The following is a 16,997-nucleotide window of genomic DNA, read 5'->3' as shown; positions in this document are numbered from 1 at the left end:
GCCCTGCCCTGCTCACCTAAACACTGTGTCACCTACCTGCTCAGCCTGCAGCTCAAATCCTGCCCAAGCCCTTGTTGCTATATAAACATTTTCAAGGAAAATGCCATATTTCAGCTATTGATATAGGGAATTGGAATTTTAATAGTAGAGGCAACTCTTAATTTAAAAAAAAAAAAGTTTAGAAGGGAACTTTTTATCTGTTTCTAATCCTCCTGACATCCTTGTGAATCAGCATGCAATTGTTCATCTAAATCAGGTTTTTAAATGGTGTGCATCTGTGGTTTTTATTGCCTGTAATTAAAAAGCATGTGTCTGTTTTCATGTATTCAGCATCAGTCACCATTCAGGCATGGTAACTCATGCTGGACTGCTTACAGGAATGTGTGGAGATAGGTTCTGCTTTTTATTTTATCTTTTTCTGCAGAGCATCACAGTGCTTGTCCTACATGCCAGGCCACAGAGGAGAAAAGAAACCTCCATGTCTGTCTTTATCTCCTGTTGGCTCTGTTTTTAGGCTTAATGTTGATGGCACTGTGCTTTGCTGGGACTTCCTGGCCCATTAAAACCCTGACCAGTTCTAAAATGATTAGTTGACATACCTGGGCTCGGGGGACAAAGAGGTGGTTTAAAAAGGAATGTGAACCATCTGTTTTGCCAGCACCTCCTGTTGACAGATTTATGGCTCAACATTAGCATATGTGTCCAGGGTCACACACCTGTGCTTCCTAACAAGGTAATATTATTTAGCAGGGAATGTTTTCATCCTGAGGATTCAGAGCTTTTTGCAAAGGTGGGCATCAAGAATTCCTCTTTACAGTTGAAAAATGAAGGCACAGAGAGATTTAAGTGATTTACCCTACACCACACAGTGAGTCTGTGGTGGAGCAGTTATTGAATCCAGGTTTCCTCCAGCTGCATAAATACACGTCATCCATTAGCAGGAAAAGCCTTAGAGCTATAAACATAATAGAGGAGCATTGATTATCATTCTAGGGGAGCTTTAAGCCCTTGTGCTGTATCAAAACCTGAGCCATATAGGAAGATACAGACTATTCTCACAAGAAAGGTTCAGAACATTGGTAAAGCCGTAATGACCACTGAAGTTGGTGATCACATCTTAAATGAGCAAGTTACCCTGTCCTCAAGCTCTGTAGCCATTTTCTGCAAGCTTGCTTCCCAGTGCATGCCTGGATACAATCACCTCAGTGCACTTAAACGTGTCTGTTAAAGAGTTTCTTGGTAACCAAATCTGTCATGAAAGGAAGTTGAACAGAAAATCAGGTTTATTACATAGCTATGCCCATCTGTCTGCTGTGGTGAAGAAGCCCAAAATACGCAATTCAGAGAAGTTACTGAGCTTCTCCAGGCTGGAAGATGAAGATTTGTCCTCTTTTATTCATGTCTTTAGACATGTTCCTCAGTGTAATCTATGTTGAAGATAAGATCTTGGGGAACATGGGACAATTGATTTTCCAATCAGCAAGGAGATTAGAGGATAGTTAGAACAAAGTAAGGTAAATAGCTGAATCTGTAGAGTGAGTTCATTTATTCTTCTGAAGTAGCTTCAAAGTGAATTTAAATATAGCAAAAAGCAGTCATTTCTTGTTTCAGCTCTATTTAATCTCAAAGACTGATGGTCTTTTTTAGTTGAAGATGGCTGGACCCTTCAGTAGGAAAGTAACTGCTGATTCTGTACATCTGTTCTAACAGTTGCTTTCAATTATATGATCTCTTATCTGGCAACAGTCCTTGAAAAACGGCCTTTTATCCTATCACCTTAAAAATTAGAAGCCTTAATAGTAACAGAATTCCAATAATAGTGTTAATGGAAGATGTCACTTTGCAAACACCTAGCAAGAGTTTATAAATATCCATGAAATCCAGGATTAAAACATCATAAAAATAGAAATGTTCTGTCTTGAAACAGGAATAATCTAAATAAAAGAGTACCCTAATTTGATCTTCTGTGTATCTACAGGTCTTAACATATATTGGATAAAAGTTCCTAGTATTTTAACTAGTATTTTAAGCTATTTCTGGTCTTTTTTTTTTTTTTTTTTTTTTTTTTATATATTTGTATATAGTTAAATGAGTTAATGAGTTTAATGAGTTAAAGGAGCAGGCAGGTGGCCTTTGTTGAGTGCAGGTTGCAGTGACTGACCACTGAAAGAGGATGCTCATTTGCCCACTACAGTAGAGGTGACAAAGATCCTTGCAAAGAACATGTTTCATTGTTGTCACTACTTGATTTCCACAGGCTGGTGAAAAGAAATAGGTTTAGAAATATGGAGAAAGGATTTTTGTTTCATCCTGTTGGAAAGCCTGGTCCACATGTTTGTTTTTGGCAAAAGACGTTTAGCTGCATGTTGCAAGCAGCCTGGAACAAAAAGTGCCATGTTTCCTTTCTTACTCAGGTGTCCACCATGAAGGCATTTGTGCAAGTGTCCATCTGCTGTCCATGTTCACTTCCTCAAAAGGCTCATGTTCGTATTCCTATGAGTGGGCTGTCCTTGAAAGTGTATCATGCAACAACTGCTCCTGGTACACATTTGAGGGCCTGTAACAGGATATAAAGGTATTGGGGATGTTTTCTGCCTCATAAGCCTCTAGTTGTCCATGATCCTTGTGACTGGAGCTTGAGAGACTGGAGTTTCTTTGCCATCCTGTCTTTATCATCACAGTATTTTACCAGCAGCTGGAATTGCTCTACAGGTAAATTGCTCTGTGAGCTGAGACTGCAGGAGTGCCAGTTCTGTCAGATTGGTGGATACAGATGTGTGATTTCAAACAGTGTTGCCATGTTATTATGGCTGGGAGTTATTGCTCCCAGAGAACAGAGGCAGCCAAACTGAAGACATTTATGTTTCACCATTTTATTTTTGGAGCTGGTAGATTAGTGTGATCTTTATGCTGAGGTGCCAAGGGATGAATTTTGGGGCCTGTGGTATGAGACCCATCGTGTCCTGCTCTCTGTTAGGAAGACCATAACTCTGAGCACAGAGGCCAATGAGGCAGACAAAGGCAGTAAAACCCTAAGCCACAGCAGTTAAACCCATCCAAGGTCATCTATCACAGATCTTAGAGGAAAAGTCTGTTTTCTTAAGAACTCTACCTGCTGTGATCATATGATGAAGAAATTTTATCTGAGAGAAGCTTCAGTGCATGGCAAAGGAAGAAAAACCCTTCTGTGATGACAGAGCACAGGTTCTTATTTCAGAGAAAGAAAACATTATATAAGCTGAGCTTGTTTCATCTGCTGAACAATCTACATTATTGCAGTTGTAGTGTATATTTCAATGTGGGTCTAAAAATTAGAGTCACCTTGACTTTTTCAAGTGTGAGCTGGTTTACGTGTTCTCTACAGAATGTTTCATCATAGTGAATTATCTTTATAATTAAATTATCAAAAACGGCAAACTTCAAAAAAGTAAGACCTCATGATTGCAGAAGAAAAAGGGAAATATGCTGTAGAAAATAATATTTGGTTTAATAGAAGGTATAAATGTGTATTGCTCTACAGTGTTTTTCTGTATGGCATGTTTAATTCTTACATGTATTCACCTGGTTTCAATTTTCATTATAGTGAGGCTTGGCATATATACTTTTATCTGTGTAAGGCCCTGGGTTTATAGATTACTTATGAACAGAGAAGGAAAGGAAGCTCTTGTCCTAAATAGAGTACTGTAATACAGGACTGTGTGGTTTATTTGAAGAAGCTTGTGAGGGGGATCTTCAAGCATTTTTGGAAGAGAATATTACAATGAAGTCTTCATTTCCAAATGCTGAGAGAGCCAGATGCATGCCCAAAGCACATTCTTCTCTTTTGCTTGTAAGTAGTGATTACACAAAATTGTGTGCATAAATACCTACTTTCATGTATGTTTGACTGTGTGGGTACCTGTGTGTGGAAGTGGCTGGCCTGGCTCAGTGTCCTCTCCATCTCTGTCTGACTATGAGCAGTTTATTCCTTTATTTCTTTATTTAGTTCAAGTTTTAAGCCTGGCTATAAACCAGTATTTAAAGAATGGTGGATATGGAGAATGGAGAATATTACCTCAGGATAACTCAGTATCTGCTTCCACTTATGTTAACCTAAAAGACCTTACACCATTATTTGAGGTGTCTGTAGACTTCCTACTGCTGAACCCTAGGCTCGAGCTGGTCATAGTTACACATGACTCTGTTTCTAGTCCATGGGAAATTTCAGATACCCAAAGGGGAACAAAGTCCCTTCCATCAGCTCTTTTTCAAAAGTCTTTTTCCTCTTTCTCTTCAAGTCTGGACAAGACTAAAAATAAAGTAAAACAATAACGACTGCTTTGGGATTTGGATAGGTTTCCTAAAGCATCTTCACTAGATGAGGTTTCCACATTTTCACAGTCTGCTAAGGACTTGCTGTATGAAAATTAGACTTTTTTTGAAATCTGCTTCCTGCAAGTGAGACTGAAACATTCAGAATGGGCACTTGGCACCTGACAGGCCCTCAGTGATCTGGGTGAAAGGCCAAAGGGCATCCTCATTCTCTTGAGCCTCTATTTCTTGGGATTATTTTTTCTACATCAAGAATTGAAGTTTGTGCATAGGTGACACAGCGTTCTTGTTGGCAATAACTATAAAATCATTTAAAATCTACAAGACATTAGAATTACCACATATCTTGTTCCTTGCAGTCCTGTTGTGAAATGCATTTCTTCAACTTTGCTCATTCCAAAACTTTATTGCATCAATATCAGAATAAAGAGAGAAAACCCCATGTTTCAGTCAGATGGTTAAAAATAGGGAGGAAAGGTTTTCGGTTGATGATTTGTCATTCCGCATGTGTTATGCAAAAAAAAAAAAAAAAAAAGTATATATGATTCCTTGACAAAAACTTCATTAAACAGGAAATATGTGCATATTTTCTCCCAAAAATGTGGAAAATTCAGTATCTTAAGGCTAAATCAAAGTATTTTAATGAGGTGTTTGAAGGAGAGAGGTAAAGCAACTTGTTTCTACTTGAGAAGAGCACATTTTAGAAAAATGTTAATTAACACAATATTGACTTGAGATGTAATAGAAGGAGTAGGGGGGCCCAGGCTTTCAAAATGTGCTTGTTATCATGATAACCCACTTAAATCAAAGGTTATCCTTTGAAATATCTAATACAAGTATGGATGTATCTGTCTGTACTTAACACTGGAGCAAAATTATTGAGCACTGTGTTTGGTCAGGCTCAGGCTGCTGAAATACACGCTCTGGCTGCAGTCAGGAGCTTTGGCTCTTGTGTGCCATAAACGTGCTGGTGTTGTGGGGGTGACGTGGAAAGGCAGAGCCAGGACAGGGAGAGGGTAATACTGCAGAGCAAGGCTGGAGCACCTGGTGGATGTAGGGACTAGGAGGCAGGACTAAAGGATGTGACCACAAATACACCTGTGCAGAGCTTGGAAAGTGAAGTCAAGGGGCTTAACCTCAAGGCAGAAGCAGAAAGGGCCAGCAAAGTGATGTAGGCAGAATAAATGGAGAGTATTTGGATAGCAGCATTTTCAGATGGCTCATGAGAAGGAAGTCATTAGCTGGAAGCCCCAGAGTGAGTGCCTGGCCTTTGTCTCCAGAGACTTGGATCAGGAAGAAGACTGCCCAGGGCAGTTAGGGCTGAAGTTGAAGTTAAAAAAATTCAAATTTCCATTGAATTAGAATTCATTGATGTATGATTGCACAGGGAAGGTGGGAAGCGAGTGGCGATTGCTGAACTTCTGTAACCAACTCAGTTGAAGCCCTGGGGTGTGGGAGCTTTTAAAGGTAGTTTTTCTCCTCATGTTTGTATATACTCAGCAACGTTTCTGAGGGAGTTGCACTAATTAACTCTTCTCTCCACCCCCGCCCTCTTAAATCTGAGCAGAGTAGAGTGGCACCTATCAGAGTGGGATATGTGGGGCACGAGGTCCTCTCTAGCCAGGCAGCTGTTCTGGGTTTTGAAGCACATGTTTGAGCCTGAATCTTAGTCATTCACTGTGAGTTGTGTTGGTAGCTAATGGAGACCAATTATTTATCTGGGAAACTCCTGGTGAGGTAGAGACACTTACTCTAGATGGGTTCCTGTTCAGCAGCCCATAGCAATGGCATGCTGGAATAATCCTTCTGTGTAAATGTTTCTTTTCTTTATTCTTTCAAGTGCTCGCTGACCTCATTTGTATAGTGTTTCACAGGGTACATCTGGTTTTGGTTGTTTCATGACTCAGTGCTGCAGTCTGAAAAGGCAGTGCTGTGATTTAAAGCATCGTGTCAGGACAGTGATATACAACTGCCTAAGACCCAAATGTTGTTGCTGCTCTTGGGCACTGGGCCCGCCGTGGTGGCTGCTGAGGGCCCCGTGGCAGAGCCTGGCTGAATGCAGAGCTGTTCCTGGCTTTTCCATCCCCTCCAGCCTGTGTCCTCTTTGTGCTCGAACACACTCGTCCCCAGTGTCAGATATTCCTACCTGGCTGCAGGGTTTGCTTCCCACTAGAATTTCCTGTGCTTGAGTTCTGTTTTACCCATTGACCCTTTTGTTTTATTCTAGCCCACTTGAATTTGGTTTGCTGGGGGTAGATAACTGTGATATCCAGTCTGAGGCTATTTGTTTGGGTTACTGGGAGAGTATTATGCAGGATGAGCTGCAGTCAGAATTGTTTTCTCTGATGCTTGCTCAGCTCTTACACTTTTTTGCTGTGTGAGTTCACATGCACTGCCCAGAAACCTTTTCTCAGGGATTCTGGTGTTTATCCAGGTTGCAACATCTATCTCTGCGGTGCTAAAAATATTCAGGTAAATCTCTTGCAGTTTTTTTGACAGAAAAGTTAATGATGATAAGATGAATGAGAGAGTACATATTTTTTCTCCTGCATCTTTTCCCCTGTAAAATCTTAAGAGTTGCCCACACCTTTCTCAGCTACATGTCTGTCTATCAAAGATAATACATGTCAGAATCTTCCACAGAGGAATACCTTTGAATGGGAGCAGAGGAAGTCTGCTTAAATGTGTCACTAAATGTTCAAACGATACTCTCATCAGTTTCAGGATGGATTGTCAATTTATGTGCTAACAGTTATATTATGGTTCAACAGCATGAAAAACACTTTTTAGAACGTGTTAATTTATAATAATTTGGTTTAAGGCAGAAACACTTACTGGAAATTTGCTTACATTAAGGTTACTATTTTAACTTAAATAACTAGGAGCTAGAGAAGGAGTGAAACTAGACTGGAATATAAAACATATTTGCTTAAGACCCATGTAATGATTAGAAGTGAGGAAATAAGGAAGCTAGTGTAATGAATATTAATGCTTCACTCTGCTGTTTTACACTCCCTGTCTTCCACTGTTTTCCTTTGAGTTACTTGATAGTTCATTTTTCATCCACAAATGTATGATTATTTTTAAGTGATATCTTTTGACATATGAAAAATCACAACAATTAATAACTTGTGAGTTTTGTAGAGCATGAGATTAATGACATAATTTTAACAGGCAATGTTTGATAGCCAGGTGGAATGCTTGCATAGCTAAAATTTTAGGAGGTAAATGCTACCATGTAGATAGTATTCTCAGAGATACACCACAAGCACCTACCCATTGTGTATTTGCTGATCAGGTTAACAGAAAATACTTGCTTTTCCAAGGAGAGTGGGAATTCCAACATGAGAAAACCCCAAATGAAACAGTTATTCAATATTTGTGGGAGAGCAAAGTCACTTCTATATATCATTATCTATGGGAGCAGGCAGAGGTATGCTCTCACAGCTTCATGGAAAATTGTGACATGGGGGAGTTTGATCAAACAAAAGTAACTAACTTCCAGATGGTCATGAAAAGATCATCACCTTGCAGTGATATGCTGCATCATTTCAAAATTTTCTGTCTTCTTTACATTCTCTGTTTGCTCCTTCCATAATTTTTAAGGTAATGATTGATATTAGTCAGCACGTGCCCAGAATAAGAGAGTTTTTTTACTGGAACAAAAGTAGTTTTTTGTGATTTTCTACCTGGAAAGACAAATCCAGAATGTCAGCTTTTATAGCAGCATTGTGCTGTGGTGTATCCCAGCATTCCAGGCCAGTTTGCCAGCATTTCTCAGAGACATTTGTCCTGCAAAGTCTAATTTTACTGCAGGGGATGTGATTTGGAAGAGGCAGTATTTTCAGGGTTTCTGGGCTAGGTATCCAGTATTGTTAGTGAAATCTAATTTTTAACATGCTGTTGCAGAAATTGATACCGAAGAATTCCTAAGATATACTTTTGTGGCTTAGTTACTTTGTTATAACTAATCTCAAAGAATAACATTTGGGCATGTGGAATTTGAAGAACCTCTGCCAGCTTTTTAAAGAAAAAGATGTGAACTGCCTTTATCATGATCAAATGCCTTAACAATAAAGCTAATGAATACAACCAGACATGAATTTTCACAGGTTACTCCCTTATCCTTATCTTATACTAAAAGCTCTCCAAGGTCAGCTTCCAGCCCACAGGTTGATGCTGTGAATTCTGGCTCTGTGCTGCAGGTCTGTTTTTGCAGATGCAACTGGAATGGCTGTGAGTGCAGCACACCAGTTTTTTAGGCCCATATCCTTCTCTGTCACCATAACTTTACCAGAGGCAGAGTGTTTGGGGAGCATCCAGGGAGCTGGACTCCAGTGTAAGGTCAGTGGCACTGTGGTGCTGCCCAAGCTTGGCTGAGAGCAGTCAGGACATGAGGATAGCTCCATTGCTTTTGGCCTGGCTGGGGGGGGGTGATGGAGCTGGAAGGGTTTGTTCATAAGAGAGTAAGAATGCTCTCCAGAGTCTTTGTAACTGGGATTAGCTCCAAATCCCACTGATGCCCTTTACAACTGCTTCAGCACTACTGGAGAAATGGTTTTTACATCTCAGATAAGTTCATCTGCATTATCTATGGCACCTGCATCTGTATTGTTCTAGACATTCTGGGGCTGACAGAATTTCATTAATTTCAGAACTGAAGGCTCAGGCAGCTTGTCAGAATCTGGTGTCTGCTTTTCTTGGGTGACCTCTGGCATATGGAAGTTTTCTGTTTGTTGGTGGAACCAAGTGATAACATTCCTTTGTGGGTAGTGAAGGCTTATTTCTCCTTTATCATTTCCATTTGGAATTTTTTAATCTTGATTGATTGAAAGAACATTGAAATGCAAAATATTACTTTATAAGATTATTTAAATGTGATTTTTTTTTCTTTCCCCTACATAGTAAATTCATCTTCACTAAATTTTTGTCCAGAATATATCCAGAGCATTGTAAAATAACATCAAATGCATTGACTACCACTAAGACATTGATTGACATCTTTCCTGGAAAACAGTATCCGTGTTCTCATTCATGTTATAAATTAGTTCTGGCAATAATAAATACATATTATTAACACCTCAACACTTTATATGTAGTATATTTGTAGTTAATTTGTTTTGTTTTGTTTTAAACAGGATTTATCTGGGGAAGGCTACAGAGACACTATTGGTGATGAACACTTTCATCTAGAAGGTATTTAAAGAACAAAGTTTTTTGGTTAATATAAAGGGGTATTGGAGTAAGTTAGTGAATAAATTAGTGTGATAATGCATATATTTAGAGTGCAGTTCTTGGTCTACTGATGTGTCATTTGCCTGAAAAAACTAAGATGGAAATAGGGTTTTATTTCTGTATCTGCTACTACTTGTATTGGAAAGAGTCACCCAGCTGAATCACAAGGACCAAGTGTTTTAATTCAGGGTCTCACCATTTTCTCCAGGTGCTTCTCCTGACATTGGTAGGAGTGGTGAATGTCACTGCCCCTGGCAGAGCTGGCAAATGGGTGGAACTGTTAGCACTGGGTTGTGTGGGACACTGCAATCCATTCTGGGTTACACAAAGCAGCCTTAGAAACTCCCATGTTAATCTCTAATAAGGGCTAGAGACTCTTACTCAACACATTTTTCTTGAATATGAATGGGATCCTTATTGCCTCAGACAGTTCTCTTTCCATCTCATCTCCTCCTCTGCGATCAGGCAGTTGAGATGGAATCATTGTGGTGGGAAGGACCTTTGGTGCCTGTGAGTATGGGCACCATTATCTGCTCTATTCTGCCAAAGAACACATCTGAGGTACCTTGAGCTTCAGGGACAAGTTGGGGTTCATGAATGGAGGAGATGAATTTGTTTCTCATTTCTTTCAAGGCAGTGAGACTTCATAAACTCTAGTATAACGAAGGGTTGCATGGGCTGTGTGCTGGATTTATATTATACACTAGTGGAAACAATATTCCCAGTTTATTCAGAGCAGTGAACCCATGTCGAGCTTAATCTGGAAATTTCTGTACTTTCTTAATCCAATCATTTGTTTCTGGTATTAGAAGCTTTTGTATAAACAGAATGTGAAAGATTCTCAAGAATGTCTGCTTTCCAGTTACCTGTGCAATGTGTTAATATACTGTGATTCTTGGATTTCAAGTTTCTCTCATCTCTGTAGTTTACAAAGACTTCATGTCTTGTATGTGCCATAACATAGGAACTCAATTTTGGCTGGTGCTTTTAGGCTACTGTTGATCACAAATACTTGCCATGATGGAGTCAGTGTTTGTTGAGTGGTTTTGTATTTAACTTCACCACAGTTTTCCTATGTCCTCTTAGTAGGACATAGGGTAAGATTTTAATTATAGAATTATAGGAGAAACTGCTTCAGACAGGATATTAAGTGTCAGCAAGGTGAATAATTTCATTTTCTTTGTCTCATTCCATCTTTTCTTGCCTCTAATTATTTCTTTCTTTGTTGTGTAGCATTATCTTGCTTAGCAAACACAATATTCAATATGTAATATTTTCAAACTAGTCAGCAGCAAGATTTTTTTTATTGGAGCGTAAAGCATTTTAGGTAACTGTAATTTCAGTCTTTCAGCAATTTCACATTATTGCTTCTGATGAGTCTCATTTGTTATGAAGTAGCTGAGTAGTGAAGAGCAGATTTAGGTACCAGCAGTGGTCCATCCTTTGTGTGCTGTCGCCAGGGAAGAGCTGTTCTGTGGCATCTTTCCAGCTGGGAGGAAGATGACTGTTCCCTCCCCATGCTCAGGCAGATGCATGCAGGTTGTCAAAGCTTGCTCCTCATCCCTTCTGCTCTCAGATCTCCAGGCTGTGTTTTCCATGCTGGGACAGAATTAACCACTTCCTATTTCATTCAGATACTGAAAATCTTATAATTACCAGACAATACAACAATCATTGTATTAAAGCATCCTTTTTGTGTAACTTTTTACTTGCATCATACTTCAATGATTGTGCTAGTATTAGTATCACAAAATTGTGATATTAGCTAAAGTGAAGCTGAAACATGATTGAGATCTTTGATAGGGCACAGCCTGAATTCTTAGGTGCAAGATGGCAATTGTCGTCCTCTTCTCTGCATAGAAACGTTTCTATGGGAAAATGTAATTAATATCCTAGAACATAGATGGAACTTTCCATCTAAAATAATTGTTCTGCCTCTGTTTTGCTGCCTTATGATCTTCACATGTGTGCTGGTATAACACATGTGCTGAGATTCATGTGTCATAAGATAACATCAATCCACCAGCAGCCTCAGAGACAGGGGTCTGTAACCCAGAAAATGGTTGGTCAGACTAAGCTCAGAGAGGACAAATGGCAAATACCATTCTCTACCAAATACCATGCATTAGTGAACTGTATTCTGTCTTGGTGAATAACATGGTAGGGATGAAAAAGACACATTTCTCAGATTTGCAAGAAAAAAGTTCAGCAATTGCCACAGTTCTGGTTTAGGGGAATTTTAGAGCCTTCTCTCTGAGGAACTTTATTGGAGAATAAATCTGAGTTCTTCAGAAGACTCTCACTGAAAAGACAAAGTGGCAATAAGAGAAATAATTGAATTCTTTATTTTGTTTTACATAGCCAAGTTCATTACCTTTTTTTTTCCCTTCCCTCTCTTTTTTTTCCCCCTCTTAGCTGTCTGAGCAGTACAGATAAAAAGAACTCTCTTTGCTGGATTTAACTTCTGTGTTGTTATGTAAAGCTTGATCAAATCCTTTCGTCTTAACAGACTTAACTGGCCAACAGCAAAAGGCTCGGGATTCTGGGATTAAGATTGTATTTGGTAAGAGGACTGCTGCATTAGTGCTTTCTTTTGAACTATACAAAGAACAAAGTAAACATCAAAAGCATTAAGCCATGAGAGCGGATTGTTGACTCAATGTTGCTGCATGACAAGAGGTTAGAACTCAATAGAGGCAACTCTGTTTATTGAGTGCTATGTAGAAAGAAATGGTTTGACCAGCATTGTCTAGTATATCCACCACCTGCCTTTGATTTTGCTGCTGGGCAAGTCGCTAAATTGAAATTTTTGGATTTTCTCTTATGTGGTCAGTTGAGAGACTGATTCCTGAGATAAGAGACACCACTGGAAACCTCCGTCTCGTATTACTCTTACTCTGTTTTCCTTCTTCCTCTTTCATTAGTAACACAACAATTGGCCATTCTGGATATAGGTTCTGTAGTGGATTTGTTTGCATCTTGCATTCCAGGAAATTTCCCAGTGCATTTCAGAGCCTACCACTTGACAGATTTGGAGTATTTGAGCAATCTGCTGTTGCTGTGTAGGAATGTCTCACACTGGAATTTCCTTGTCCCCCAGTTTGTGCATTGGAAGGATGTGCTGCATCACCCTTCACACAAAGGGTTAAAAAGCCATTTTCTCTTCATTGTCCCTGGCTAGAGTAATGGGTTACCAGAACTGAATGACTGGGGGTGGCTCTGGAAGAAGTCACAAAAACCAGCACAGACATTAGGAGATATTTTCCATTTCATGTCGGCAGAGATGCTAAAATGGCAGGCAGGAATTGAGTGCAGGATCAAACAGCAAGTCACTCTTCTGCCATGGAGACAAGCAGGTGGTTCAGAAAGACATCCACTGTTTGTGTGCTCAATAATGACATCCCAGTTTTCCCTAAACTCTTCTAGGCATAAGTAAGCTTCTAATGAATTGTTCAAGAATCATGCTCTTGTTTTTCAGAGCTTTTTTCACCTCCTTTCCCTGGACCCTTTTAGAAATTTTTGCAGCTAAAACTTGTAGACCAGGAGAGCTTTCTTATTTTGACCACTCTGTGTCTTTCTGAAAGGACCCAGGGTTTCTCCATCTTATCACCTGAACATTTAAAAACTTTCCAGAAAGTTCAGCTGAGGAAGGAGCTCCTGATGCAATCCTCTGATGAAGACTGATTGTATAAAGGGGTGATTTCCTCCCTGTCCCAGTCCAAGCTCTTTGGAGCCCTGTGGGATACTTTTGGAGTTCACAGTGAAGTCTTGACCTTGATACCTAACCTATTGTCCCAATTATGCAGCAATGTGATTTCTCATGTCACTGTTCTCTTGAAAAGTGCAACCTAAGTATTTCTTTTAATCAGAAATCTTACATGTCTTGAGATTGATCTAGTCCTCTAGCTGTCAGAGGAGCTGCCTCTTACATTGATAGCAATCTGTACCCCGTTACATTTGTCAGCTGAGGGTGATGTCTTGATTCATATTCTCTCAACAGAAGACTGGAGAAGATCCAAACCTTCCTGGTGCCTTATCTGAATACGATATCCAAAGCTCGGCTGAAAGTAGTGACAGAGCTCGTCCTGAATCAAGAAACACAATTTTTAATGTTTCCCAAGACAGATGTATCTAAATCCCTAGATGTAAGATGTTCCCTGTTCTGGTACCAGGAAGGACAAATTATTCAGGTCATCTTCTTGCCCATTAATATTAGAAAGCCCTCCAGCAGAGTTCAAAGCACGTGTTGTTGCTGAAAAAAAAATATAGCAGATCTGTAAAAGAGCTTGTTGCACTTTTCACATATTTACAAGCCAGTATGGAATTTTTAAACCTGCAATTAAAGCATTCTGTATTCAGCAAAGCAGAAAAGTAATTCATTATATTCTTAACATTGTATTATGTCTTTCAACTTTTTACTAGTGTGTGCAGTCTGTCCTTCATGTCTTCCTCCCCAGCATCCAGGGAATCAGTGGTCAAGTAGGAGCTGAGGTGTGGTTAGCAGTGCTCCAGCTTGAAAAGCTGTGTTGTTATTTTTGACTTTAATAAGAACCCATAAGTGAACAAGGAGCCAATAACAAAGAATGAACTGGTGGTTTAAGGCTGCTGATCTTAGGCCCAGCTCTGCCTGGACCCCCCAGCTGCACGTGTTTCCTCCTCCACACTGATGCCAGACATCCCAGTGACGGGAGCACGTTGGCTTCCAGGGGGATGCTTCCCTTTGCTGGGGAGGCATGGGGGACCATCCTTCCCCAATGCACCCTGCAGTGGGGCTGCTCCTGTGTGAGATTTCCTCCCTCTCTCCATTCAGGAAAAATTCAGGGAAGGCTTTAGTTCATGGAGTTTTCTCTAAAATTAGTAATTGGAGGAATATTTGTCGGGTTGTCAGCTTAGAGGAGGGGTGATAAGGTATGATACTTTGGCCCAAATTGTTTATAAACTTGTCAGCAAAAGAAAACTGGAAGCATTTTAGCTAGTTTTAGCTAACCTTCTACTTGCCTGGGAGACACTTTTTACCATACTTCATTAATCTCTTAACTCTAATAAATTAATGTATTGTTCTAAGCTGAGCTGTGAATAGGTAATAAAAGGCAGTTATTGCAAAGTGTATTCCTCTCCCTAGTTAAAGTTTCAGTTATAATATTCATTTTCTAAAGCTTAAGTTTTTTTGTGTTTTGTATACATGAAATTCCAGTGTATTTATAGAAAAGGCATAGATTGCATTTTGCACACAGGCAAATTTTCTCTTTGTTGGCACCACTGTATGGTACTATTGATTATACTGTAAAGGTTCTGTAGTACCATACTATTACCTGTATGGTACTATTGATGGAGGCATGATGCTTTGCAGAAAATGATGATCCCTTCTCTCTCAGGTTCTTAAACAGAATATCTGCTTATCCCTGACACTGCAAATAGAGTGTTAATAATTCTAAAAGTGCTCTTGTGGTCAGCCTTCTGGGATGTCATGTGGGAACTGCATTTTAATGACTTGTTGCTAATCCTGTGCACTTACCATAGATTTGCTATGCTTGGGTATATGCTATGTGACCACCTCAGACTGCCGATCACTTGCTCACTGGCTGTATTTTTTTCATCTCCCAAGAGGTTTCTGCTGTATCCTTTCCTACTGCTCTATATGACATGGAACAACTCTGAAGAATGTCTTTGGCCACAGGGTGCCCCAGTGGCAGCAGGCACCGGTGTGTGACAAGCAGCCGAGGCTGGCAGCTGATAAGCTGGTTACTGTGGGCAGGAGGGAGCAGCGAAGGACCTGGGGGTGTGGGGAGGAAGGAGCAGGGGAGAGTGCCAAGAGAAAACTGCTTAGTTTGGCAGTTAGAATAAAAGTCACCAAAGAACATGAGACTGGTAGGATTAGCAGAAGTTTTCCTGTGGTTGTGCACAGATCCAGGAAATTATAAGAAGCAGGTAGGCTGCTTGCCATGAGTGGGAGGAAAATCTTACGGCATGAGGCCCTTTAAAAAAAAAAAAATTAAAAAAATATAGAATTGTACAAGTGTTTCTTAACATTAGCTGTTCCAGTTGAGGGGGGTTGGTATTTGGATCAGAAGCTTTTACTTCTGGAGCTGCTGTTTCAAGTGCAGCCAGGTCAGTAGTGATGAAAGACTGTTGCCATCCAACGGTTGCCCATGGCCTGTGTGTAATGAGTTAGTGGTCTCCAGGTGTTTCCAAATGAACCTTTACAGAGTGTCTAACAGCTCCCACCCATGTTGGCAAGCAGAGCACAGAAAGGCAGTGAAAAGTGGACTGTTAGGACACCTCAGAGGGTGAGCTCTGCTCCTCACACTGAGCTGCTGCTGTGTGCAGAGCAAGCGCTCTCCCTGCCGTGTCCTGCGTGTTCCCTGCACGGAGCCTGTCGCTCTCTTTAGCTCCTACTGGTGCTGCCTCACAGCCTGTGATAGATAGAGTGTTCTGGGTTATAATCCTCTGCATTAGACTGGGAAGATCATACCTGCTGGAAGTAGTAGTTTCACATTGATCTCTGTGTTCAGATCATTCTACACAGCTGGAAAGTTGTTACATTGGACATGTTGCACATTTGGTTTAGGAGCTGCATAGAAAGGCTGAGAATGAAGCTTGGGATTTTCTGCAATCACGTCTGTCCATTAGAATATGATAGAGAGTGACAAAGTACAGTACACAAGAAAGCCGTCCAAACTTACAAGTGGTCTATATTCTTTATGATAGCTGAAGAAAGTGAAATGTTATAGGAAGGTGACTAAGTGCCTCAAAAAAAGCAAAGAGTTGATCCTTAATGAATATCTTAAATATGGAAAGATTTAAAATTATATTATATGCATGGTATTTATAATAATATGAATTTTCCATGTTCTTTCCATCTACCTAAGACTGGCAACTTTTCCTTATGCCACAGAGAAGCTAATGCTCTTCCTGAGTGCTCATTTTAAAATAACCAATTAACAATAAGAATATTCTTTTATTCTCAGCTCTGGGGTAGTCATGAGCTAGTTTTCTAGGAGACAAAAAGTCACCTGTTGGAAAATCTATGTCTGCAGATCTCTCAAGCTTCTTTTCTCGTATCATGTGAGAGCCAGACCATCAGGGTGCATGTGGGAAGCACAAGAATTGATGGCCAAAAGGGCCATCAAAAGCTCAGGGAGATCTCATCAAAGACAGGAGGGCTCTTGGATTTGCCTTTGGCACCCCAAAGGGGAGTGGGGCATCGAGGCGGGTGTTGGGCAGCAGACAATCGGCACCCAGCGGGTTGCTCACATCAGTGAGTGAGGCTTGAGGAGAGGTCCCCTGTAGCAGGATTGAGAAATGGGTGCCAGGGATTTGAGGCTTGTGCTTTGTCCATGCAGCTTGAAAGGGCTGGCTCGGTGAGGTGGGCTCACGGAGTGGGCTCACTGCTCTCGGGGCTGGGCTGGGTCACGGCCGCGCTGAGCGAGGCAGGCTGTGCACAGCTCTGC

General features: G+C 40.4%; 1 protein-coding gene across 2 annotated transcripts in view; it reads left to right on the top strand.

Moving 5' to 3' along the window:
* Nucleotides 1–16,997, top strand: part of NKD1 (NKD inhibitor of WNT signaling pathway 1) — a 110,814-nt gene that overhangs the window by 58,975 nt on the left and 34,842 nt on the right. For both annotated transcript variants that reach the window (XM_015640318.3, XM_015640317.3), the window contains exon 4: nt 9,450–9,507. In XM_015640318.3, the coding sequence (XP_015495804.1) occupies nt 9,450–9,507 (58 nt within the window). The remainder of the gene's footprint in view (nt 1–9,449; nt 9,508–16,997) is intronic.

Source organism: Parus major, chromosome 11, assembly GCF_001522545.3.
Source record: "Parus major isolate Abel chromosome 11, Parus_major1.1, whole genome shotgun sequence".
NCBI classification, from domain to species: domain Eukaryota; kingdom Metazoa; phylum Chordata; class Aves; order Passeriformes; family Paridae; genus Parus; species Parus major.
The sequence above is the reverse complement of the archived record's forward strand: the minus strand, read 5'-3'. Positions and strand labels throughout refer to the sequence as shown.